At 42.7% G+C, this 24,508-nt stretch overlaps 2 protein-coding genes across 2 annotated transcripts in view; both read left to right on the forward strand.

The window, feature by feature from the left end:
- Positions 1–105: 105 nt before the first annotated feature.
- On the forward strand, positions 106–6,243 carry LOC149281247 (striated muscle-specific serine/threonine-protein kinase-like). The gene is made up of 5 exons (XM_089499461.1): positions 106–175; positions 792–1,104; positions 1,632–2,995; positions 3,938–4,081; positions 6,212–6,243. Exons 1-5 carry the CDS (start codon positions 106–108, stop codon positions 6,241–6,243), a joined length of 1,923 nt encoding a protein of 640 aa, XP_089355587.1.
- A 1,736-nt stretch (positions 6,244–7,979) lies between these two features.
- Positions 7,980–24,508, forward strand: part of LOC149281248 (striated muscle-specific serine/threonine-protein kinase-like) — a 34,618-nt gene continuing 18,089 nt past the window's right edge. Inside the window, exons 1-18 of the mRNA XM_089499463.1 lie at positions 7,980–8,054; positions 8,254–8,342; positions 8,589–8,764; positions 16,604–16,864; positions 17,667–17,825; positions 18,162–18,351; positions 18,614–18,843; positions 19,075–19,194; positions 19,619–19,723; positions 19,938–20,144; positions 20,324–20,447; positions 20,658–20,830; positions 20,958–21,070; positions 22,454–22,622; positions 22,763–22,856; positions 23,120–23,320; positions 23,807–23,867; positions 24,027–24,104. Of these exons, the coding sequence (XP_089355589.1) occupies positions 7,995–8,054; positions 8,254–8,342; positions 8,589–8,764; positions 16,604–16,864; positions 17,667–17,825; positions 18,162–18,351; positions 18,614–18,843; positions 19,075–19,194; positions 19,619–19,723; positions 19,938–20,144; positions 20,324–20,447; positions 20,658–20,830; positions 20,958–21,070; positions 22,454–22,622; positions 22,763–22,856; positions 23,120–23,320; positions 23,807–23,867; positions 24,027–24,104 (2,610 nt within the window). The 5' untranslated portion in view covers positions 7,980–7,994. The remainder of the gene's footprint in view (positions 8,055–8,253; positions 8,343–8,588; positions 8,765–16,603; positions 16,865–17,666; positions 17,826–18,161; positions 18,352–18,613; positions 18,844–19,074; positions 19,195–19,618; positions 19,724–19,937; positions 20,145–20,323; positions 20,448–20,657; positions 20,831–20,957; positions 21,071–22,453; positions 22,623–22,762; positions 22,857–23,119; positions 23,321–23,806; positions 23,868–24,026; positions 24,105–24,508) is intronic.

Below are 24,508 nucleotides of genomic sequence, written 5' to 3' on the forward strand. Positions count from 1 at the left end.
AGCAGGGAGTGTGTAAAATGTGACAGACGACGCTCGGCGTTGGGATTTGTAACTAAAAATTGCCCCACAACCTCGTCACCACGAACATACGGTGCCAAGCGTACTATGTTGCCATTGCAGCTCTCACGGGGGTCCGAAGCTGAGCGCTACGACGTGGCTCTTGCAGTAAAAGTGGGCAGGTAGCCCCACCCACTTCCAGCATTAGCCATGCCCCTATCCTCCTCTGACCACACCCCTGAACACAGTTGTCCTGGTTTGGAGACTTGTTGGGGGTATATACAGCGCTGTGAAAATGTATTTGCCCCCTTCACATTCCTTTTTTTTTTTTTTTTTTTTTTGCATATTTGTCACATTTAAATGTTTTAGATCATCCAACTAATTTTAATATTGGACTGAGATATCCCGGGTAACACAAAATGCAGTTTTTTAAATGATGATTTCATGTATAGAAGGTAAAAAGCTCTCCAACCCTACCTGCCCCTGTGTGAAAAAAGTAATTGCCCCCTTAGTGACTAAATTAACCAATTAACCAAATTTAATTGATAATCAGGTTTAAAAGGGATCAAAAAGTAGCAAATGATACAGCATTCTAAACAGAAATCCAAGAACAAATGAGAAACAAAGTCATTGACATCTATTATTAATAATAATAATATTCATCTATTTGAAATTATTTTGTTTTGGATTCTGTAATGTGTTACATTGTAATTTATTTATATTCTCGGCTAGAACTCGTCTGTCTGATTTGTAGGTTTGGAAAACTCAATGAATTACTTTGTATTCTCTCCTAGGGGACTCGGACACTCTGCAGGCCAGCTCCCTACATACCACTCCCAGCACTCTGACCGGACTTTCTCAGACCGACGAACTCTCTGATTGGTCAGGCAGCCAGCAGACGGTAGTAGAAAGGGATGCAAGGAACGCAAGGCAAGGCGCTACTCAGGGGGGAGTGGCTCGCCATCTAGGGGTGGAGCCTCTCATCCCTGCATCCAGCAACGAGTTGCCTGGCAGTGTCTGGGGGTCAGAGGTCAGCCTTTCAGGGTTCAGCGACCTCTATAGCAGCGCCTTCAGCCTTTACCGGGGCAGATCTTGTGCCATCCGGGTGTAAGTAACCCAAATTAGCTGGAGTGCCCTCCGGGACGGCATCGTCATCCGCAACCCGAGGATCATCCCCCCCCAGCATTTTCTTTTGGGTTCTTCATTTTCCATTTTATTCCAAATCAATTAAAATATTTTTGTTTCCAGCTGGAGGGTCGACCCTTCATAGCGTTCTTCATCCATGGCTGTGTTTATGATCTTGTGATATGATTCTATCAGCTCTACGAGATCTGACAGCCAACACACTAAGTTTGGTCCTTTCCAGCTGCCATTTTTAATTTCTCCGGCTGTTTTATCTTCTCCCACATTATTCAATTTTTTTTATTTATTTTTGATTTTTAGGCTGACCCCTTGCTCTCAAGTTTGCTCTGATTCCTGCTTGCCGTGATTGCATGTCACCCCATCACAATTTAACGACTCCATCCTTTCTTGCTGTTTTTAGCTAACCCGGTTTTCAAGTTGCTTTAACCCATAATGTGTTGTTGGTGTTGCCTCCCCCAGGAACTGTACTTACCCTCTGCTTTTGCTTGCAGTTTTTTGCCAGAGGGAGGGCTGCGTAGGGGCAGTATCAACGGCGCTATCCCAGACTCACCAAGACCTCATTTGAATCCTAAGCCTCCTATCCTACCTCCACCTTCTCCACGGCTCAGCCAGCGCCCAGCTTCCATCTCTGGGTCTACCGGCCGTGGGCCTTCAACTCCACTGACACCACGAAAGAAAGCCGTGATGCCTTCCCAGTACCAGGATACAGTGGCAGAAGAGTTTGAAGAGAAAGTTAAGAGGCCAAAGTCATCTGCCGGGTCTCAAGTCAGTGGTCAAGATTCCCGGCCTGTTACTCCAGTAAGTGAGTCATCAGGACGAGTCTCCATTCTGCGTGCGTCTCCTAAACTGGTCCGTTCAGGTTCCAAAATCTTTGAAAGATTACGCTGTCTTGAAGAGAGGAGGAAAAGCCTGGATCAGACAGACAGCCCCTTCCCTGTCCAATCTTGGTTACCTCTGCGGAAGACGCGGTCCTTTGATCAAACTGGAGCTGAAGGCTTGGCTGGTAGCCTGGCTTCATCCAGTGAAGAGCTAAGGGATGATCTGAGAGATGGCGTGAGATCAGAAGTGGCAGGATACACCCTGAGATGTCCATCTTTAAGACACAAAACAGCTTCACTTGATGATAGAGGAGCCTTCTCGGGACGCCTAAGTGATATTGAGACCCGATTCTCGCAAGAGTTGACTCGAATCAAGAGGACTGTTTCCCAACAACAGTTGATTCGGTCTTCGCAGGATCTGACCCATAGATCGCCATCCCCTCAGAGATCAGCATCTACCCAGCCTGTTGTAAAATACTCTTCTCCAACACAAGTGTTTCCAGAAACAAAACCGCTCATGGTGGAGGAGAAGAAACCAGCAACTCTTGTCACCACCCGAATGCCGCATGTCCGAAGCTGTGCAGTAGTCAACCAAGCATCGGGAGTCAAAACCCCAGAGAAACCATCAAACGGCTCTGCTGTCCACGAGGAAATAATAAAACAATCAGAAATCCGGTTCACATCACAAAGGCCACATACAGAAAAAATTGTCACTCCCAAACCAGTAACTCCAAAAGTACCTCTTCAAAAAGAAAGTAAGACAAACTCTTATTTAAAGAAGGTCCCGGAGTCTTCAAGAGAGCCCCTGCCGAACAGCACGCATGCCCCCCAGTCCATGGAAATAGCTCAGAGAGGGGTTGGCCATGAAAAGAGAACTTTGGGTGGTGAGACGAAATTCCTCCCATGGGCTGCTCCTGCGGGGGGCAATGACAAAAGTCAAGCACCACACGAAAAGGGCGAGGGACAGACCAAGAAGCACAAAAACAACAAAAGCAAAGGAAAGAGTCGTCGGAACAGACCTATGTCCCCAGAACTAGGTACGTTCTTACCAGGGGGGTTAATAAGTGACAGTGGAGGAACAAAGAAAGAGTGGACTCACATGAGCTTTCAAGAATTAAGACATCACTTCTTTAGATGTAAAGTGAGAAGGGACCTCTGAGGTCTCGAAATCTTATGTGACTACACCTTACTCTAGAATGTTGGCCTATGGACTATATTGTCTACGATCTACATAACAGGACCCGGTTTTGTATAATGCCAGGCATCATATCCAAATAGAAAGGTTCTGAATAACATGGAATTCTGAATATGTCTCGTTAGCTTTAAAAGTTAAATCCAAGTTTAGCCTCGTTTCTTGCACCTGCTTCCCTTTTTTGCCAGCGTAATCTTGAGATAATCTTGTGATCGTTTGTCCGCTCGGTGAATCTGACTCAAGTCCCCTCTACATGACTTGGTTATCCGTGTATTTCCTTGCAAAAGCCGGGGGGTTTGTGTTACAAAGCAAAAGCCCGTTTCGCCGTGTCTCGGATTTAGGAGTCATAGTCATGAATCCATGTCTTCTATGTCCGTCTTTCACACACAAGCCCCCCCCCTCTTGTGCTGTCTCTCTCTACTATCTGTCTATTTCTTATCTTCTTTCTTCTGTTTCTCCTTCTCAGATGCCAAATTCCATCTCGCACATTCTCCTGTTTCCTTATCCCCTCTGCCGTGTTCTTTTATCTCCCCTTCATTCTTCTCAGCGCTAACCCCCTTCCTCCATAACGTATCTCTTTACTTGGAACTATTTTTAATGTTTCCTCGGCGGACTTTCCCTTCATTTTCTCATTTTTTCACCTTCCATTTTTTTTCTTCGCTATATTTATTTATATTCGAATGCTATTACAGTCCCTCTTTCTTGATTTGCTTATCAGTTTGGGTATCCAGACAAAAAAAAAATGACCTTTTTCTCTCTTCTGATCCATTCGTTTCTACCGTTCCAGAATCGTCGGATGATTCCTACATCTCGGCCGGAGAAGATCCACTGGAGGCTCCTGTGTTTGAGATCCCTCTACAAAGTGCGTTGGTTAACGCCGGCTCGGAGGTGCTGCTAAAATGTGTCATTTCTGCGAATCCCACCCCAGAAGGTGAGAACTAAGCTTCTTGGCTACCTTACGAGTACATCTCCACCATCATGTACTCTCCCTACTAGAGCGGAACGTTTGTCTGGATGGAACACTTTATATTATAAAGGAGAGCACAGAAATTAAAGTATATATTCGGTCAATGTTTTATATCTAAACACCTATCAGCGAGCGTCAGTGTTGCTCATTTGGAGCGCCGCTAATGGTTTTTTTGTCTCACCTGGTTGCCCAGTGATATGGAGGAAAGATCGCGTCCTACTGAAGAACAGTCCAACCCATCAGATTCGTACCGAGGGAGAAAGACACACATTGCTGATCCGGTGGGCGCTGCCTTCTGATTCCGGTATATATACGGTGACCGCTCGCAATGAGGTGGGAGAAGCCAGCAGCTGTGGAGCGCTGACCGTCAAACCAGGTGAACTGACGCGAAATGGGGCTGATAGACTAGGGTGATTATTTTGGTAAATGGTCTTTATTGGTTGATGATTATATTTGGTTAATATGGGTGAACTAATATTTGCATAAATTTATCTCAGGACCAGGACATTTGCAAAAGGCTGTTAGAAATATAATGCACATCATTTGCAGGAGTATATCGAATAGAGGCAAATGATACCTCGTCTTCCGGCCAGAAAAAAAAAAAACTTCTGAAGGGGCAAAAAGAATAAAAGAATAGGGGCACAGAAAAAGCCCAATCATTCATTTAAGGTGGCAGGCTGGACTGGCACATTGGGCAAATGCCCTGTGGGCCGGTGACCGCTAACGCCAGCTCCACGCACTCGCCCAATCTGCCGCTCCATGCTTTGAATAAAATCGTAGTGTGCGTCCACGCATATACAGCAAGGTTCAGGTACATGGCAAGGATGTATAACTCCTTAGGTGCCCATTAAAGCCATCCTCCAATCTGATCAAAGGAGCACTCTGGACCTCATTTTCTTGTTAAATGCACATTGGAGTATAGTTGGCATGGTCTCTGATGCATTTGCCTGCATGTTAATCAGTCCAGACATTATTTAGTTAATGGATTTAGAAAATAAGATTTTTTCATTTAGCCCCTCCCAGAGCTGCCTCTACTGAAAGCAGGAAGCATTTGTCTGTACACTTCCTGCACGTGCTCAGTAGCGCTGCCCGTTCTTGTCTATGAGAACTGAGTTCCCATCCAAGTGCAGTAAAATGCTTTGGCTTCCAATATGCATTAAATAATAAAAATACAATCTTGGGGCCTAGACTGTTCCTTTAAGCATTACTTCAGGCTGTCATTATTTATTATAATTACCATTAGATTTTGTCATTAATTCTAACAAAATATTGTTTTATTTAGTATCTTTCACAATAATAAAATGAAGGAGTGACCCAAACAATTGGGGTTTGCGAGGAAGAAGATGGTTTCATTGGGAGCGGTAGGGAATGGCTGCGTTTAGGTGACATGAGCCGATGGTCTTTATGGATGTGGGTGCCTCGGCCGTACCGCACCTTGATGACTTCATCCCTCGTTCTCGTATGGATTCTGTATATTTGGATGCTTTGGTAAAGCAGCAGTTAAGGAAACCCGAGCCCGTCCCGCCGCTTTGAATAGTATTTATTGTGATCAGCTGGAAGTCCTAAAGGGCAAAGCCGGTTTTGTCTTATGAGTGGAGGCGTCTGAGGGATGAGGTTGTGGCTCCTGACTGCTGCCCCGTTCCCTGTTGTATTGCCCCCCCGTTGCCCCGATCTCGCAGTTTCCTCCTGTCCTCTGTCTTCGCTTTCTCTCGCTGGTGAGTGCAGTGGGTACGTGGGAGGGAGCCAGAAGGGTGAGAGTCTAAATACAGTAACAGATTATACTGGAGGTGACCTCGTCATAACTGGTCTCTCCACCCTTCTCCCTTCCCTCTCCACACTTTTTACTTTTTATGAGCATCTTTCCCTTGCTTAATTTTCCGCTCTCGTCCCTTGACGCTCTCTCTTGGCACCCCCTCTCCATCCACCCCTCCCCCACCCCACTTGCACCCTTTTTTTTGATAACTTCCCCTCGTTCTTGGTTTACTCGAGGGTCTCTTTCGTTCTAGAGTATTGAGAATGTATCTGGGGGTCTTCGGTCGGAAGCGGTGAGTTGCTCTGTCTGTCTTTCCGTCCTGTAACGTATGTTTTTTTCAGCGTGTCTCTGCGAGACTCCGGCCGAGGCTTAGGCACGGTCTTTTTTTGGTAGTTGGGACAGTTGCCAGAGCTTTGTATGTAGAGAGGAGGGTGACTGGGGGGGGGGGGCAGGCGCTGGCAGGGGCCCCTTTAGGCATCAGCAAAAGTTGGACTATCTTCCATGTGCTTTGGCCAACGTGACATAAAGGCTGTGATGTAATAGATGGATTAATAATGAAGAGGAGCGGGATTATTTCTAGTAGATGATGTAAGTGATGCATATATTCTGTACATTGTTACCGTCTTACGTTCAGTTTGTTTGGTTCGTTGCGGGGAAATCGATTGCTTTTATATCTTTTCCAGTACATGAGCCGTCGTGATGATCGATATCGCTGTAATTTAGCGAATGCCGTATCGTGTTCTTACACCATAGGCTGCTTTGTGTCCATACGTGATGTGTTTAACGGTCACATGCACTCTGTTAATATTTAAGGCTTTTAAATGTTCCGGATCTCCTGTCTGCGGATATCCCAGGTAGTTTTCTAGATCTGTTAGAAATCAATCAGAAGTAAACGAAAGTTTCAGGAATTTAAATACGACGCGTAAGAATCCACGGAGGAGATTTAGCAGGCGAGGCGAGTCGGGGAGAATATTCTATTTGCTACACTGTGTCTCTCGTCCTTCGCTCGGTTATCACTGTAGAGTAAATCGGGAACCACAGAGGCTTCTCTAACAGAGCCACCTGATTTATCTGCAGGCGTATTCACTAACCAGAGAGAGTTTGCAGGTGAACTCAGCATTTGACTTTCTTGCCCCAACCTCAGGGTGAAGGGGCAGATTCTCAGGGTCACACAGTCGAGAGTTGGCTCTTTCCTATTCTACCCTCGCTGTGTTCATATATAAGACTCACAGTTGGTGCTTTTGCTCCCAGTAGGTTATGGCTGATATCCCTGCTTGAATGCAGGTAACTCAATTAAGTGTGTCTTTAAATAAACAAGTAAAGGTCTCCATGAGGACCAGGAATGGAGCCATTCGGGTAACACATTTGTCGAGTCACTACATAGAATCTTCACGATGGGCTATTAAAGGGTTAATATTTCAAGAGGCTCAGGATCTGCTTATTTAGACAATCACCCCCCCCATGTTGATACCGGAGACTGAATGGTTCACATTTCTTGCAAATGTCTCAGTTGACCGTTCCTTACCTAAAAAGTTGCATCTCTATGGCACACATTGTTGAGCTTTCTTACCCCCTCTGTTGGAAAGTCATTCTGTGCATTAACTCCTTTTCTTTAATATATAATGTCCCAGTGACGCTCTAATCCCTTTCTATATTCAAACATCTTTGTCACGTCTCGCCTCCTTTTGAGTCCTTCCAGATGCGTAAAACATGTATCATTGTAACTGAGACCCGTACTTTACATGACTATCTATTTTAAGAGCGAGACAGACCGGTCCCCCCCCCTTCTTATTTTGTTGCCAGTAGTAACAGGGGGGAAAAATGCAGTATCAGATACTGTATCTCCGTAAAGCTCCTGTTATTTTACTTATTGTTTTTATTTTTTATTTTTTTTAATTATTATTTAATTTTTTACATTTATTTTTAATTTATTTTTATTATTTTTTTTAATAACCAAAATTAAATAACATCCCAGCCTCCTCATTTTCTGATTGTACAGCACCTGCCAAAGAATCGCCGGCTCGCCGCGGGACTCCTCGTGAGGTCGTGAGTCCGATAACTTCTGACGATGAGTATTTGAGCCCCCAAGAAGATCTAAGTGAACCAGCAACCCCCCAGCACAAGATGATGGGCAAAGCACCCCTTCAGCACACCGTGACCTTCAAAGCACCCCCTTCGTTCAAGGTCGGCCATTGAGAAGCTGTAGATAGCTGCATATTCTTTGAGATGGGAATTTATAGGGTTAAACGCCCCGGTCCATAACGTTGTGTGGGTTTGGGTGTAATTACTCCCCAGCGAGCCCCCTTTTTCTTGTCTTATAAAAGGCCCGTGTTCTCTCGTACGTCAGCGGACGCTGAATTCTTGGATATGTTAATGGTTGCAGGTGTCTCTCTCTGACAAATTGGTATTGGAGGGACAGGAGGTGACGCTCGGTGTCCAGGTCCTCGGAGAACCTAAACCCATCATCAACTGGTAAGTGCCCGCTCACAGCCTACATGTCCATATTTGCCGGCATTATAAATCCACGGCGAGGCCACCAGCCCGTTGTCGCTGACTAAATGACATCACTAGCATTCCTGAGTGGTCTCGGGCACTTTCCATGCTCGACAAAGCTCCCGCTCCTTTCATTAAGCACACTGCCCATGGAACAGGGAATAGATATTTTTTTACCTTTTTTTTCTCATATTGTGTTACTTTCGCACACGAAATCCTCTGCAGGCTGAAAAACCGGCAGCAGATAAAAGCTGGTGGACGGTACCGGATAACGGAGCGAGACGGGGGGCATTTCTCGCTCCACATCGCGGCGGCCGAGAAGCGAGATTCTGGGTTCTACACCTGCAAAGCAATAAACGAGTACGGAACGAAGCAATGTGAATCCAAGCTGGAAGTGCGAGGTAAGTCATGTGATACATGTGAACGAAGTGTTAATTCCATATAGCACAGCGTGCACCGAGCAAAAGGGTTACTGCTACTTAAAGAAGAAAAATCGATTAAAAAATTTGTGTTGAAATCCAGGTTTTCGAGCTCCTCGTGTTGTATTTTTCTCCTTTCCGTGTTTTCCCATTCCTTCTTTTGATTACAGTCGTTATTTTGCGTGGATATGTATAAAAGAGATCTCGGTGCAAAGTTGGAGTTGTCACCATAGCAACTAATGGAATTGTCCAATCTGCATTCCCTTCACTGCTTTTGGTGATAAGGCCACTTTTTCAAGCTTTGCACCAGAATGACCTTTTATGCAGAATGATAACTCTGTATATGTCCTTACATCCAACGTAAAGGCCCTTTTCTTATTTCTCTTTTGGAATCGGCTGCTTTATCAGTTACCTGGATCTACTGGATAACTTTCCTACTATTTGGTTTTTTTTCCACATTCTTCCTCAATTACCCATACTGTGTTTACTGTAAAACATACATTATTGGGCCTAAGACATTGAGTGGTCAGGTTAATGGTTATCTCAACTGACCAGATCCAAGTCCAAACGGTTCCCTCACATGCTAGCACCCAGCACATTCACTGATCTGTGAGTTGTTTGTGAGGGCATGCGAGTTCCTGTGAGTATAACTTAAATATAGTCATGTTAATGGCGCACCTGTCATGGTCAAAATCACTTATGATGAGATTCTTGGAGTTTTCTGATTATGTCACTGTTTTTATTTTTTATGGTTTACATAGAAACATAGAATCTGTTGGCAGGTCGGCCCCATTCGGCCCCCGTCTAGTCGCCCGTTTCTCCTGCTGTAAAGACTCAAACCTTAATCAGTCGTTGGTCTCGTCTTAGATTCAGGAGCCGTATGTCTATCCCATGCATGTTTAATACCCTCACTGTATTACCCTCTACCGCTTCTGCTGGGAGGCATGGCCAGATCAATAATCATTACATCTGCCTGAGACAATATGTTAAAGCTATAAGTAGGGCACTCGTAAGATCGCTGCTCATTTTATCACTAATAATAATAATAATAATGGCTGCATTAAGTGGTATAAATAAAATATGTCCTGGAAAAAAAAGTTTCTGTTTTACGACAAAGTCATATTTTTTAAAATACTACAATTTAGTACCATATTCCACTCAAAAAAAGATCTTTAAATCATCAATTCCAAAGTTTTACGTCTCGGAGTTATTGGCAATGTTCCCGGATCTATTGATGATGTTTATTGTATTCGTAACCTAGAGAGCTCCTCTCTTCTCGTGGCTCTTGAATAACGGATACAGTGCCGCGTTCCGTCGCTCTCTCCTCTTCACGTGATTTTTTTCTGCATGTCGCCTTAAGCTGGTTCCTTCCTGGTTCGCGCATGGCACCGGCTGCCGCTGCATGTGTGCCGGGCACACGATACGTTTGGATCCACTCGTCCAGCACTTTAGATGCTCCGCGTCCCCCGGCTGAAACTTGACTCACCGCACTGCAGCTTATTCCATGTTTCCTGTAACAGAGAAAGCGTTCCTTATGGTTGCAGAATGAGAGGCGCGCATGACCTTAAGTCTTGTATCAGAACATAAGCCAAAGGCATCTGGATCCTTTGCGAATGTCTTGAGATAATTGCCATGCAGCAGGCCGATGAATGCCGGGGTCTTTATTTCAACATATTTCATTTGGTCCAACACAAAACCCAAATTTTTTTTATTTATTTATTTATTTATTTATTTATTTATTTTTAATAAATCCAATATTTGGGTAAATTTTGATGGAATTTTTGAACCTCATTGCTTTCCTAATTGCCTTTTTGTTACACCCTGGACACCCATATCCCACCTGGACAGCCAGAGATTTCAACATTAAGGTGGAGATTTCTCAACGTGATATTATATTTTAAAAAACCGCATTTGCTCGTTTTGTACGGATTGCTTTTATCTTCGGTATCTTATTTCTGGGACGGAATCACTATTAATGGATTTTATTATAACTAAATTTGATACAATGTATCTCCTGTCCCCATTTAAATAACGGTATATCTCCGTCAGTTTCTCCCTTTAATCTCCCTTTAAAAATACTCAACAATCACATTTCTAAACTTGGCAATCAATTGCCAATCAATCACTAAATAATTGTGTATGTGGCATTGAGAGGGTTAAAATTCCTAGCGTTGGCGTGCCGTATGCCTTCGTCACTATCCCCAATTCCCTTAGCTTTTTGTCGGGTTATATCATTATCTCCCGTCATCCTACGCTAAGGATTGTGAGAGTTGTAGTCCACCCGTTTCTGGCTGGCCGCCCAGGTGGGTAGGTGCCCGGGGACACGTGTCCTATTATCACTGTAACTTGAATTAACAATTGCAATTTCTCCTCCCTTTCATGTAATAATCACTGTTTATTAACCCTAATTTTGAATTGTGCACGTGAAATTGATTTTTTTTATGTTTGCGCCTGTTGTGTCCTGTTGTTTCTGCTTATGCATGTGTTGCTCGGTGCTGTGCAATGTTTTACTGATGATATTTCTATGCTATGTGCGCGCACAAACACAAAATGTATGGAACTTAAATTGTATGTTAATAAGCTTTCATTGTGTACACTGGATATGTCAGCCTTCCCTAAACAAAAAAAATGCAATCTATATATATATATATATATTTATAGAAAAAAATTATAACTTTCAATTAAGGTGGGGGAAGCAGATTCCTGTTGCACACGTACTTTCAAAGCAGGAAAGCTTATGTAAGATTTCTCAGGAAGTGGAGTGTGCAAAGGTAAATGTCTTCCCCCAGCTAGCTGAAAACAAAAACAGCAGGATATTCTAAAATACCTTAAATCCTGTAAATAAATGAATATCTTTGCATCCTATCGAATCTACAATAAGGGGAATCCATGTTTAAATATCAGCGTTATAAATCCCAAATAATTAGTAAGATGCACAAAAATTCCGGCGTTACCCCTTGGCGCCATTTATAATTGAGACATAATCAAGGAAGATATTAATGCAAGGTCTGAATAATAGGAAAAATATAATCTATAAGTCATGGAATCATGGGAAATACGGCCCCTCGGCTGATTGTAAATGGTGTGTTTTGATAAGATTAAGCTTCCTGAAGGCTGACATCTCTTGTGTTCCCACTTTGGCTTCGCTGATCCCCCCCGTCGCGTATGTTCCCGGTGCTGCGAATGGCTGTCTCGCACGCTGACTGCAGTTTCTATCTGTATGCAGGGGGAGTCAGATAATCTCCTGTCACTAACAAACTAACACAGGAGCCGTCACGCTGTCCCAGAAAACAGAGCAAGAGGAGAGAGAACAGCCCTGGCCAATCTGAAAAGGGGGGAGACGCGGAGGAGCGGGAGAGACCCCCTCCTGCAAATAGGACGGAACAGGAACAAAAAACGTGGGGGGGCGCTTCACGTGTCAATGAGAGCGGCTCCGAGAGAGCTAACGGACTGCACTACACTACCGCCATAATTCTCTCCTTCAGCGTTACTGCGTCACGCACCACACCGTCCATCAGCTTTTACCCCAATACCCCAGTTCAGGGAACCTCTATGAATCAGTGTTAGGGCCCCTCTTCCGCCAAAAAAATACCCAATGATAAGCAGTCCTGGTTTTTCATCACAAGTCCTGCTATATTTGTCAGGACATCACGGAAATTGTATGTTGGCAAACATTGGGCAATAACCCCGGGGCTGTGTGTATGTATATGGCATACGGCTCCGAGGGGAATGGAGAGAAGATACGTTGTTACAAGGGAGAGGAAGCGTAAGGAGAACGCGCAGCTCCATTCCTGGATAGGTATGGTTCGAGAGGTAAAAGGGGGTAAAAAGGGTTGTTTTCTTGGTTGACTTCACCAATTGAGAACCTAATTTGCATATGGGGCTGTGCGCCCCAGAACCAAGAAATATAAAACCTCTTTTTTGATCCATACGTGTGTCAACACGATGATAACAACACGCTATTACTTCACACGGATACGCCGTGAAACGGAAGAATTCCCCTTAAAATGGGAAACGTCATCGGTTTTTAATCTCTTGGCTACTATTGACGAATACGCGCGGCTCGCTATTCATAGACCCTGGGCCATTTTTTTTCCCTTTTATAAGTCCATCCCCGCAGTAAATACGCTCCCCAAAGTTGCGATTAGTGGTACAAGAAGCCGCTGGTATTTCCGTAACCACTTTTATTTGCACTGATATCTCTAATGCACCAGCACCTCTAGGACCGCTATCTCAAAATAAAAATAATAATAAAAAAAAAACCAACGCTAAAAATACAACAGTTTCAGGGAGCTTTATTTAGCGATAAATCAGAATTTATGTTGTTGGGCTGAACTCCCATTACCCTCAGCCGGATGCCATGCTCTATATACACACAAGCACAGCCAATTTGGCCTCTGAGCCCCGCACCTGTCTATGTGCAATGGTTAAAAAAATTTAAAATAGAGGAATATTTCAAAAAGCTCTTTTTCACAGACACGTTGGGTACGAAGCGAATACAATAAACCACGTGGGCATTTAAAGCAGCATTGCAGACTTTAGGGGGTTAACTGAAATATTGACCTTTTTTTTCTAACTTTTGGGGGAAATCAGCAGTTTGGAGATGAGTTTTTTGGAGACTGATCCCAACCTACAATAGATGTAGGAGAATTCTCCAAGAGTCCTGTCTAATTCACAGAAACCAAGAATAGACAGCTGCCTGACATCATACCTCCCAACTGTCCCGATTTTGCCACTCTATCCCACCGAAAAGTAGGGCAGAAAGATTCGAGACTGCTATCCCGCCGTCCTGATTTCATTCCCCGCTGTCTGGGTTTAAATGACCTAAGGTCTACCTCCCAAGGTCCCGATTCACCGGGGGGGGGGGAAGTCAGGGGGGTGTTTAATATCCCTCCATACAGGGGGTCCCCAAAGTTGCGGTTTGGTCCTTAATTGGCTGGAGTTGTTGGGGGTTCCGCAGCGTTAGTTGGATCAGAGTATTTTATGTGAATGTGGCTCTGTGTGTGCTGTCGGTGTACTCCTCTGATGTGTATATGAATTAGGTGTTAGATGATGCGATGTATGTCAGCGTAGGGACAGGTCGCGCAGGATTTGTGTGAATTTAGCACGTATTCGGTAGGATCCGGCCGTGTGTCGGTGTTGTGATGTACTGAGGCACGATCAGATGCGTGAGTATTAGATGGGAGCCGCCACGGGGCCCCGAAGTCTCCATCTCCGTGCATCGGGTCTGTATGTATCTGTCGAGACTGGTAGGAATTGCCGGTTTGTGGTTATTTTAGGTTTGAATCCAGCTATTTGTGATTTAGGTGTGAAAAATTAATGCAATCAACGAATCAAAGAATAATCATTTGTTGCCATGGTGATTGCACCAGTGTTGCCAACTAGGACCGAAATTGCCCTTCATGCATAACCCCTTTTTCTTCTTGCTATTGGCGTGAATTAGACATGGCTCTTGCGGGACTTAACGAGGCTTTAATGAAGATTTAACCCTTAAAAATTCCCAAAGCGAGCGTCACGTTGCCGCGTTAGTTCAACAATTAAAAGTAGACAACGTAGGAACATACGCAACCACATGATGCGTACACTGTACTTTTTTTGTGTGTGTTTAGAAGTAAAATAATGAAATTATTAACTTTTTGGCCAAAAAGGGCACCTTCACAATATGATAATACTATTTGTGACGCTATGTATAAAGCACAATATGTCTGCTGGATAATCGCACGGGGAGAACACGCCATAATGGCGAGCGGTCTCGGTTTGCAACGCTGCGTTAAATTTCCCGTATAAGAAAAAAAAAAAAATGAAGGAGGGAACTAACGGTGCGGGAAAAATATTTTTTCTTCAAATCGGTCAAATTGGTTATTGGAGCAAATCAACAAAAGAACTTTGGATTCCCAGTAGAACGTTGGCTCGCTCAACCCACCAAGAGCCGACCTCATCAATGCAAGACAGATCTATGCATCCTTACGGCAAGGAGTCGGGATTAAGATATTTTATAGATTATCATAAAATGGGTCAAACAGGGAACAGATTTCTCCTTTGTTTCTACTAAATTTTTTTTACTGACTACATTAAAAGCCAATATAGAAAACAGAAGCCCTCGTAACCTGATTGAGATCCGGTCGGGGGGGGGGTAAGATTTATTTGGTGTGTTTCTCTGCTTAATTTGCGCCCCTTTTGTTCAGGTCACAATAGAGCAGACTTTGTTTAAAACAACTATTTTTTGTAGTCCCAATAAAATCTTCTTTTTGAACAGATGTGTGTGTTTTGTTTCCCCCCCCCTTGGGTATTTTCCACCATTACTGGAGTCACCGTGCTGTCGGCTCGAATATTTTGATGTGTTTATTTTTTACGCTGTGTATTGTTTCCTAGTTGTGACGGTCTACCGTTTATTTGTTGTGGACTGTGACACCATCATATTGCCAGAATCATGTCATGATGTCATCAGATTTAGTTATTGTCCGTTAAACTCATAGAATAGGTCATTTAGTCCAGAATATTCCTCGTCATCCTTTCTCTTGGCAAGATAAATTGATTCCATTTGTTTGTTATACTTAAAGTGTCGGTCAGTGAAGTCATTGACTTATTATAAACTTGGCCGGTGTCGGAGTCGGAGACCCGAATGTCCTCATCAAAGACACAACTATAATGAACGAAGGTCTTTAGATCTTAGTTGGTCCATTCCATACCTCACTTGACATTGGGGTTTCTCTGTATATTTGCTTCCTTTTGGAATCTGTGGGGTTCCGTTGGACTCAACAGCTTTCAATTAATAATTATGAAGGCCAACCCAATTGGGCTTCTCTTAGAAGAAGAGCTTAGATGAGCCGGTATAATGCATAGTGGAGCTGGTGAGTTCTAAAGCCGACCATCGTGAACGTTCCTACTTTTGTAGATAAACCCATTAAATCCCGTTCCCTGCTTTTACCATTATTGTTGACCGTTGAATGACGTTGCTGTTCCATCAAAGTCGTAATAGTAATAGTCCACGTTTTCATTTCACGAGCAAATATACAGTCCTATGGCTTATCGACTGTCATACTTTGCAGGCTATCTGTGGTCCATCATTATATTTTTAGTGAATTTAAGTGAATTTCTTGACAAATGATGAGTACAGCTTACTGATCGCCATAACCTGCCAGTGCCGGTAATGGTTAAGGAGGGTAGAACAGGATCGCCAATTACACTCAGATCATAGGAAGATACTTTGGGTTTAGATCTGGGGATTCCAGTCTTTGGTAATGCCCACTCGTAATAAGAGTAACGAGTAACAGTAACATGATTATCGCTCAGGAACTGGTAATCAATAAAAATAATAGAGCAGGGTCCCCAAAGCTATATTCTGCCCTGGGATTTATACATCCCAAGTGCGTTATTTTACATTTATCAACGTTAAATTGCCACACCGTATCTACGGAGCCGCTTTTCACGGGGAATCTTCAACTAATATTTCTAGAAGATAATTGTTTTGAGACTAGACTTTCATGTAGATCTCATCTTGATTGGCGGTTTGATCTATGTTGTACACGGCTACACAAAATAAACTACACAGGGCATGACTACCAGCCATTTCCGAAGCCCATTTAGAATCTTGGGCTTCATCGATCATGGCATAGGCAGTTTTACGGACCTTCAATCTATATTTTTTAACCCAATTTCTGTGTGCTGTTCCGTCATCATTTGTTTTATGTCCTCCCTCCATATGTTATCATTCTTTCTCATTTCTGTAACATTTCTCTTCCCTCTCTCTGTGTTGTCTTTCTGTCGGTCATTGTGTCGCTCTGTGGTGCCTTGTTGTGTCTTGGCGTGGTGTGGGAGAAGCCCCCCCTGGCAGTACCGGTCTGGAGGTGATCGCCCCTTTGCAGGATGTGAGTGTGAGCGCTGGCGAGGCGGCGGTGTTTGAGTGTGTGGTATCGGGGCCAGCCGATCTGGATGTGGACTGGATGGTCCGCGGGAAGCTGCTGCAGCCGGCGCTGCTGGACTGTAAGATGCGTTTCAACGGGAAGCAGTGTATCCTTCTCCTGAACTCCGTGCACGAGGACGACAGCGGGGTCTATACCTGCAAGCTGAGCACCACAAGAGGTAATTCATTACGTCTCCTTTGTGTCACCTTACACCCCCCCCCTTAATATTTTTTATATGCTTTTTATATGTCCAGCCTGTTGGCATCAGAATGAAGTTTGAGTTTTGAGTAGGGTAGGGATGTCGTAGAGGAGGAGAGCCTGGAGTGTGGATACAAACTCATTCTAATAACCGAGGCTGACATTCTAATTGTGTTACGTTGGACGCATACGCCATCTTTATACACAGCTATCTGTGTATTATGTACCTATTGACACCTTAAGGTTCTCCATGCCCTCACTGCCTGTTCTTGTACAGGCCACAGGGGGGCGCCGGTGGGCACGGCCATTTTTGAAAAGCCTTGAGTTGTATAAACGCTAAACAATGGCATATTGTAATTAAATCTACAATAATTAAGCAATAAATTCGACGTTTCAAATCAAACTAGAAGCTGGGTGCAAGAGAATTTGGTAACTTTTCCAAGCTTTTCTAAACATAAATCGACCAGTGGAATTACTCTGTTTGCTACAATTATTATTATTTTTAATTAATTCATATTATTATTTTTAATGATAAGACAATGTTTAAAGCTTTGCTTTTTATGCATAAATATACTAGTGATTTTTGGCCCATTTATGACCTCACTGTCTGGTAATAGATGTACATTAAATAGATGTACATTGTTACAGTCCCAGAATGTGATGTCAGAAACCAACGATGGAGTCAACGACTTCTCTCGAGTCCCCTAGAGCGATGCATACATTATATCTATAGGGTTCTACGTATACCTTTTTTAATTGCGTGCTGGCTCTGTCCTCGGCAGATGAGCTGACGTGTAGCGCCATGCTCACAGTGCACCCTTCGTTGGCTCCTCTTTTCACCCGGAAGATGTCAGATCGCGATGCCGTGGAAGGCCGCAGTGCCAGGCTGGACTGCAAAATCAGTGGCACTCCGCCGCCTGTCGTCACGTGGTCTCACTTCGGTGAGTAATATCGCTTTTCCGTCTTATTTCCCAAATGCTATATTTAACAGTTCTATACGATGAAAACATACATTATTCAAAAAGTAACTGTAATATATGTATTAAAACTGTGTATACAGTGGGAGCCGAACCCTTAGACTTTGTAAAGAGGTGTGATGAGAGACATGAAATGGATTGGATAATGCTGGCTCTGCCACAGGCTGCCACCAGCACTAACTGCTCCAGAAGCTAAAATCTTCTAAAAACTATGTTTGTAAACCTCTTTCCTGCCGACATGGTGTCTGCCGCTGTTGTTTCATTAAGCTTTGTGTCCTTTGATGCATTTTGTACATGCAGGTCGCCCGGTGCAAGAGAGCGAGACGGTCCGTATCCTCAGAGAGGGGGGTCATCACATGTTGCTTATCAGCCACGTGGCCACGGAAGATGAGGGCCAATACACAGTGACTGCCACCAACCAGCATGGGACGGCCGAGTGCTCCGCGGAGCTCTATGTAGAGGAGCCACGTCCGGCTACCGCGTCTCATATGTAAGGGGCATAAGGGGCATTTTTATGGCACCCTGGGATGTATCTCCTTTCAAATACGCCATCTGTTTAGAGCGTGCAAGGAAATGGTTTTGACTTCTGTTTGCGTGCCATGGGCGCCCGTTGTTTAAGCTCACGCGGTGTATGTGAACACCGTATGGTACACATGAAGCCACGTATGCTCATGTATCGCATACCCATTCTTGCTTGGAATGTTGCGCAATTGATAAATGCTTTCCGACAACTTCTCTTCTCCTCCTACAAGCTCTAAGCTGGAGAAGATGCCGTCCATCCCGGAGGAGCCGGAGGTGCAGGAGAGTGAGGTGGAGGGACTTATGATGCCCGATTTCCTGCGCCCCTTGCAAGACGTGGACGTGGTGGAGTCCCGCGAGGTGCAGCTGGAGTGCCAAGTCACCGGCATGCCGTATCCCACCATCACCTGGTATCACAACGGACAGAAGATCGAAAACTCAGAGGAACGCAGGATGACTCAATGTGAGCCTGGTGCTGATATAGACGCTGTCAGATGAAACAGATGCTTGATAAATGCAGTTCTTATATTGTATTTCATTCTCTGTTCCCTTATCAACGCCATGAAGGGAGTAATGGTGATCGTGAGCGCGTTTATGAGTCAAGGCGGATATTTTGCGGATCTCACCTGCGCATGCTTCACACTATTCTTATTATTTTGCTTCCTTGTATTTTCACCCACTCTTTTCTTCTCAGATAAGGACATTCATCGCCTGATGTTCTCCTCCGTCAGTCATTCCCACGCTGGTGTCTACAAAAGCGTAATTTCCAACAAGGTTGGAAAAGCAGCCTGTTACGCCCACCTCTACGTTACGGGTAAGGACCAGAAATATTTTCCTTTGGCTTCTTATAATTCCCTGACAAGTCTGTTCCCTAAGTTTATAAAGTTAGAGGTAACTCAGGTGTCATGTTGATCATTGAGTCTGTTGAAGTATCCTGAGAGAAAGTCGAGGTGGTTGTTGGGTTTGGCAACCCTATTGAGTTTAAAGAAGGTCTGGGTTCAACATGCCTCCTCCAAAAGATTTAAGTTGATTTTGTTGATTCACCTCGATGATGTTTTCATGCCAACCCGGTCTGAGCCGGCAGTCGAGTCGATTCGAGACAAGTCAACCATGGTCAGGTTGGCAGCGGAGATCTCATTATTGAACAGACAAAAAGGTTGACCTGAGCAGCTCAACGTGACAATTAACACAACCCGAACACTTGTGTATTTGACATTTCATTGCTGACTCCCACCCAGATCTGGTACCTACCCCACCGGATGGACCCCCTGTCATTACCTCTGTGACCGGAAGGATCGTCAAGCTGAGATGGAACCCACCGAAAAGACTGGATCCTGCCATAGGTAGATAATAACAGCTGGTGGTGTGTTTTATGAATATAATTTTTTTAATGCAATTTATTTTAAATTTTTATAGAAAATTCAGTCTTTTCATTTGAAAATCCCCATAAATGGATTGTTTCCTAGATGTCTTTTTGGACCGTCGAGTAATCCTGTTGAATTCAGATTAACGTATCATTGCGTTGCTTTAATCCGGTTTAATGTTCACCCGTTGCAGACCAGTCTCTGATCACATACACCATCCAGCAGCAGGTTCTCGGCTCGCCCCAGTGGACGGTCATCGCCGCCAACCTAAAACATACCAACCATTGCATCAGATCCCTGACCAAGGGTCGCCTGTACATGTTCCGTGTCGTCACGTGTTCCTCCAGCTCACACAGCAAGCCTTCTCCACCCAGCCAGAGCGTCGGGCTAATTGATAAAGGTCGGTATTTCAGGAGGACGAAATCGAGCGCATTTATCATAAAATATAAATAAATATTTCCTGTAATTATAGTTTTTTTTATGGTTTGCGACTTCTTTATATATAAACTGAAATTTTGGCCCCATTTGGCAGCCAAATGAATCTCGATAATTGTGACGGTGATAATTCTGCCATTACAGGTCGTTACCTGCAAGAGGCGCCATTGATTCTAGATCGCCCTGAACTCCTTTACATGGTGGAGAATCAGCCTCTGTGTGTGACGGTCACGCTCAACCACGTGGAGGCCGGAGTCACGTGGCAGAGGTAAGCGCCCCATTTATGAATATGGCCCAATGCCATCCTCTGTTACTGCTTGTCAAAAGAGGGCCGCCGGAGTATTCATGTATTGTGCCCCCATTTACCCACCTGGGGGGGTTTTCCCGTTCGCAAAAATATTATTACACTTGTGAAAGTTGTGGTGATTTTAGACGTTTTTTTTTATCGTAAATGCTGATTACGCGCGTTTCTCGTTAGAGCTGGCACCGTCCTGAACACCGTCGATGGCGTGTGTGAGTTGAGTATGCCGGACGATGATCAGCACTCGCTCACACTCCACAGCCCCAAAAAATCCGACCTTGGCCAGTTGATATTCGAAGCCAGAAACCAGTATGGATCTGACCGCTGCACCATTTGCATCGAGATGGCAGGTACTGAGAGTGTTTAGAGTTGTACCTGGTGCCCCCATAGATATTAAATCTTTTTTTTAGGATGATAAGAAAGGGTAATTAGAGTTTATCTTCATTTAGCTTGATCTTTCTTATCATCATCTTCCAGAAATGCCGCGCTTTGATTCCATCATGGAAGACATCGAGATTGGTGTTGGGGAGACAGCTCGCTTTGTGGTGGTTGTGGAAGGGAAGCCGGTTCCAGACATCATGTGGTATAAGGTGCGCGTCTCTCAAAATCATCTACATGCAAGGTGTGCGTGATCCATGCAGTTAATGTGTCTGGATCCAAGATACACATTTCCTGCATTAATTTTACATTATATTCTATACATTATATTATATACATTATACATTATTATATATACATTATATTCTTTACATTATATTATATACATTATATTATATACATCATACATTATATTATATACATTATACATTATATTATATACATTATATTATATACATCATACATTATATTCTATACATTATATTATATACATTATACATTATTATATATACATTATATTCATTACATTATATTATATACATTATACATTATATTATATACATTATATTATATACATCATACATTATATTATAGACATTATACATTATATTATATACATTATACATTATTATATATACATTATATAATTTACATTATATTATATACATTATACATTATTATATATACATTATATACTTTACATTATATTATATACATCATATTCTTTACATTATATTATATACATTATATTATATACATCATACATTATATTATATACATTATATTATATACATCATACATTATATTATATACATCATACATTATATTATATACATTATACATTATATACATTATATTATATACATTATACATTATATACATTATATTATATACATTATACATTATATTATATACATTATATTAAATACATTATATATTATATACGTTATATTATATACATTATACATTATATACATTATATTATATACATTATACATTATATTATATACATCATATTATATACATTATACATTATATACATCATATTATATACATTATACATTATATTATATACAATATATTAAATACATTATACATTATATTATATACATTATATTATATACATTATACATTATATTATATACATTATACATTATATACATTATATTATATACATTATACATTATATTATATACATTATATTAAATACATTATACATTATATACATTATATTATATACATTATACATTATATTATATACATTATATTAAATACATTATACATTATATACATTATATTCTATACATTATACATTATATTATATACATTATATTCTATACATTATACATTATATTATATACATTATACATTATATACATTATATTATATACATTATACATTATATTATATACATTATATTAAATACATTATACATTATATACATTATGTTATATACATTATACATTATATTATATACATTATATTCTATACATTATTATGTATAGAATATAATAATGTATAGAATATAATGTATACATTATTATGTATATGTTTGATTATTACGTGCTTGGAGTTAATAACTGTTTCTCTCTCAGGATGGGTTGCTGTTGGCTGAGAGTGGACACTTCAGCTTCGTATATGATGATGCCGAATGTTCTCTTGTGATCCTGAACACCTCGCCTGACGACTCCGGGGTGTATACCTGCACGGCGCGCAACCTGGCCGGGGAGCTGTCCTGCAAAGCAGAACTGCAGGTGTTTGCCGGTAAGATACGGGACGGTTCCATGGAAAACAATGCTGGGGGCCACCTACAGAATTTCTCGAGCTCCATATTGCATTTCTAAGATTTCTAAGGACCTCTTAACAGATTGGACGCCGTATTGTTTTGCTTTTTTCTTGAACAGAGGATGCCGGGGCCAGCTCTGCAGGCAATGAAAAAAGTATATTGAAAGTTCGGAGACTCACGGATTATTACAACATCCACAAAGAGATTGGGAGGTAAATAATGGGATTATTCCCGTGTTTGTATTCTCTTAAAGTGACAGTAATGTTTTTTTCTTTACATGGCCGTTCTTTTACGTTAGATATAATATGTAAAGGTGTGAAACACTTTGCAGAACGCCTTTTGTCTTGGGGACAGGTTAGTCTGTTCAGCATCTTAGGGTGCCGCTGGCATGGACGGCTCCCAAACCTTTTCGTGTGTAGTTGGAACATGTGCATTAGACCAGCAGAGACTGACCTTTTTACTTCTTCATTGCCAGAGGCGCTTTCTCGTACGTACGTCATGTGATAGAGAAGAGCAGCGGCTGCGACTTTGCTGCCAAATTCATCTCGTGCCGCGGCGCGGCCAGGGAGAGCGCCCGCAGGGAAAGCGCCATCCTGTCCCAGATCAACCACGAGAGGTTCACCTACTTCCACGAGGTGTTCGAGAAGAAAAGTGCTCTGATTATCATCATGGAGCTGTATCCATTGAAATGTGTTCAGCGCCAAGCCCTGCTTGGGGGAAGTTATAAAACTCACAGGAGGTTGCACCGGGTTTTAGCTCCAAGGGGCAATTATGTATAAAACAGGAATCTAGTACAGAGCTTGAAAAGTGGTCTTGTAACCATAGCAGCTAGTGAAGTGTTCTGTGGAATGGGCCATTGGTTGACATGGAGACAAAACCCTTTGGTGGCGGTTCCCCTTCGTTGGCTTGTTAGTGAATGGAAGACATGCCGTGTAACTTGGTAGTACTGGGATATGACATATTTCGAGGTAAAAGAGACCAGAACGTTTTCCATTGTAGGGCACTGCAGGGTGGGCATCACACAATAACCATGCGCTGCCGCAGGACGGGTACCCAGGTGCTGCTTAACACCATATGCGTGGGGGGCATTCCTATGTGTCAAAGTGTGACATTGCCGAGAGACCTCTGCGTTGAGGACATTGTTTCCCTTGACTGACTGAAGCTGTTCCCAGGAGGAGCTTCTCGACAGAGTGACTCGAAAATCATCAGTCTGTGAATCGGAGGTAAGGGCATTCAGACACCCGGGGCTGGTTCCGGGGTGCTTTATGAATGGAGAGTGCGTGAAGCTGACGGTGTACCCGGCAGTGTACAGGGTGTTGTGTGTAAATCTCCCACAGGCTGCCTTACGGTTTCTGTCATTGCCGCTATTTGTTTTTTTGCAGATTCGTTCATTTGTGCGTCAGATCCTTGAAGGTTTACATTATCTGCACCAGAAGAAAATACTACATCTGGACATAAAGGTGAGAGTTGGATTATTTTTGCCATTATGAACTTCATTAAGAAGTTCAGTGGCCAGTCTAGTTAAGGGTTTACTCAACTTTAGTCACATGCCCTCACATGCAAAACTACTCGTAGATTCACTTATCTATGAGTGGGTTCAGAGGGTATGCAAGTGCCTGGAACTTTACATTTTAAAGTTACAGGTGAGGGCATGTGTGTGAACACGCATGTCCTCGCAGGCAACTCACAAAATCAGAACCTCCCCACTACATTAACATATATAAAATAAATACTTAGTAAAATAATAAAAAAAATAAAAAAAATAAAACACTTGCTTAGTGAATGGACCGCATCATTTGGGGCCAGGAAGCTCCAGTCATTACCCAGAGTGTCCGGAATATCTCCAGGTGGCCTGTCCATATCT

The sequence above is a fragment of the Sceloporus occidentalis genome, unplaced genomic scaffold, assembly GCF_023333645.1.
Source record: "Sceloporus occidentalis isolate IW3139 unplaced genomic scaffold, rSceOcc1.0.p SCAF_136, whole genome shotgun sequence".
Taxonomy (NCBI): Eukaryota; Metazoa; Chordata; class Lepidosauria; order Squamata; family Phrynosomatidae; genus Sceloporus; species Sceloporus occidentalis.

What these genes read in the sequence shown, in the direction of transcription:
- LOC149281247 (XM_089499461.1), top strand. Translation starts at nt 106, where the DNA reads ATGTTGCCATTGCAGCTCTCACGGGGGTCCGAAGCTGAGCGCTACGAC. An exon ending in AGATCTTGTGCCATCCGGGT is followed by an intron (nt 1,105 to 1,631) that starts GTAAGTAACCCA and finishes TTTTGCTTGCAG; the next exon opens with TTTTTTGCCAGAGGGAGGGC. An exon ending in ACCTATGTCCCCAGAACTAG is followed by an intron (nt 2,996 to 3,937) that starts GTACGTTCTTAC and finishes CTACCGTTCCAG; the next exon opens with AATCGTCGGATGATTCCTAC.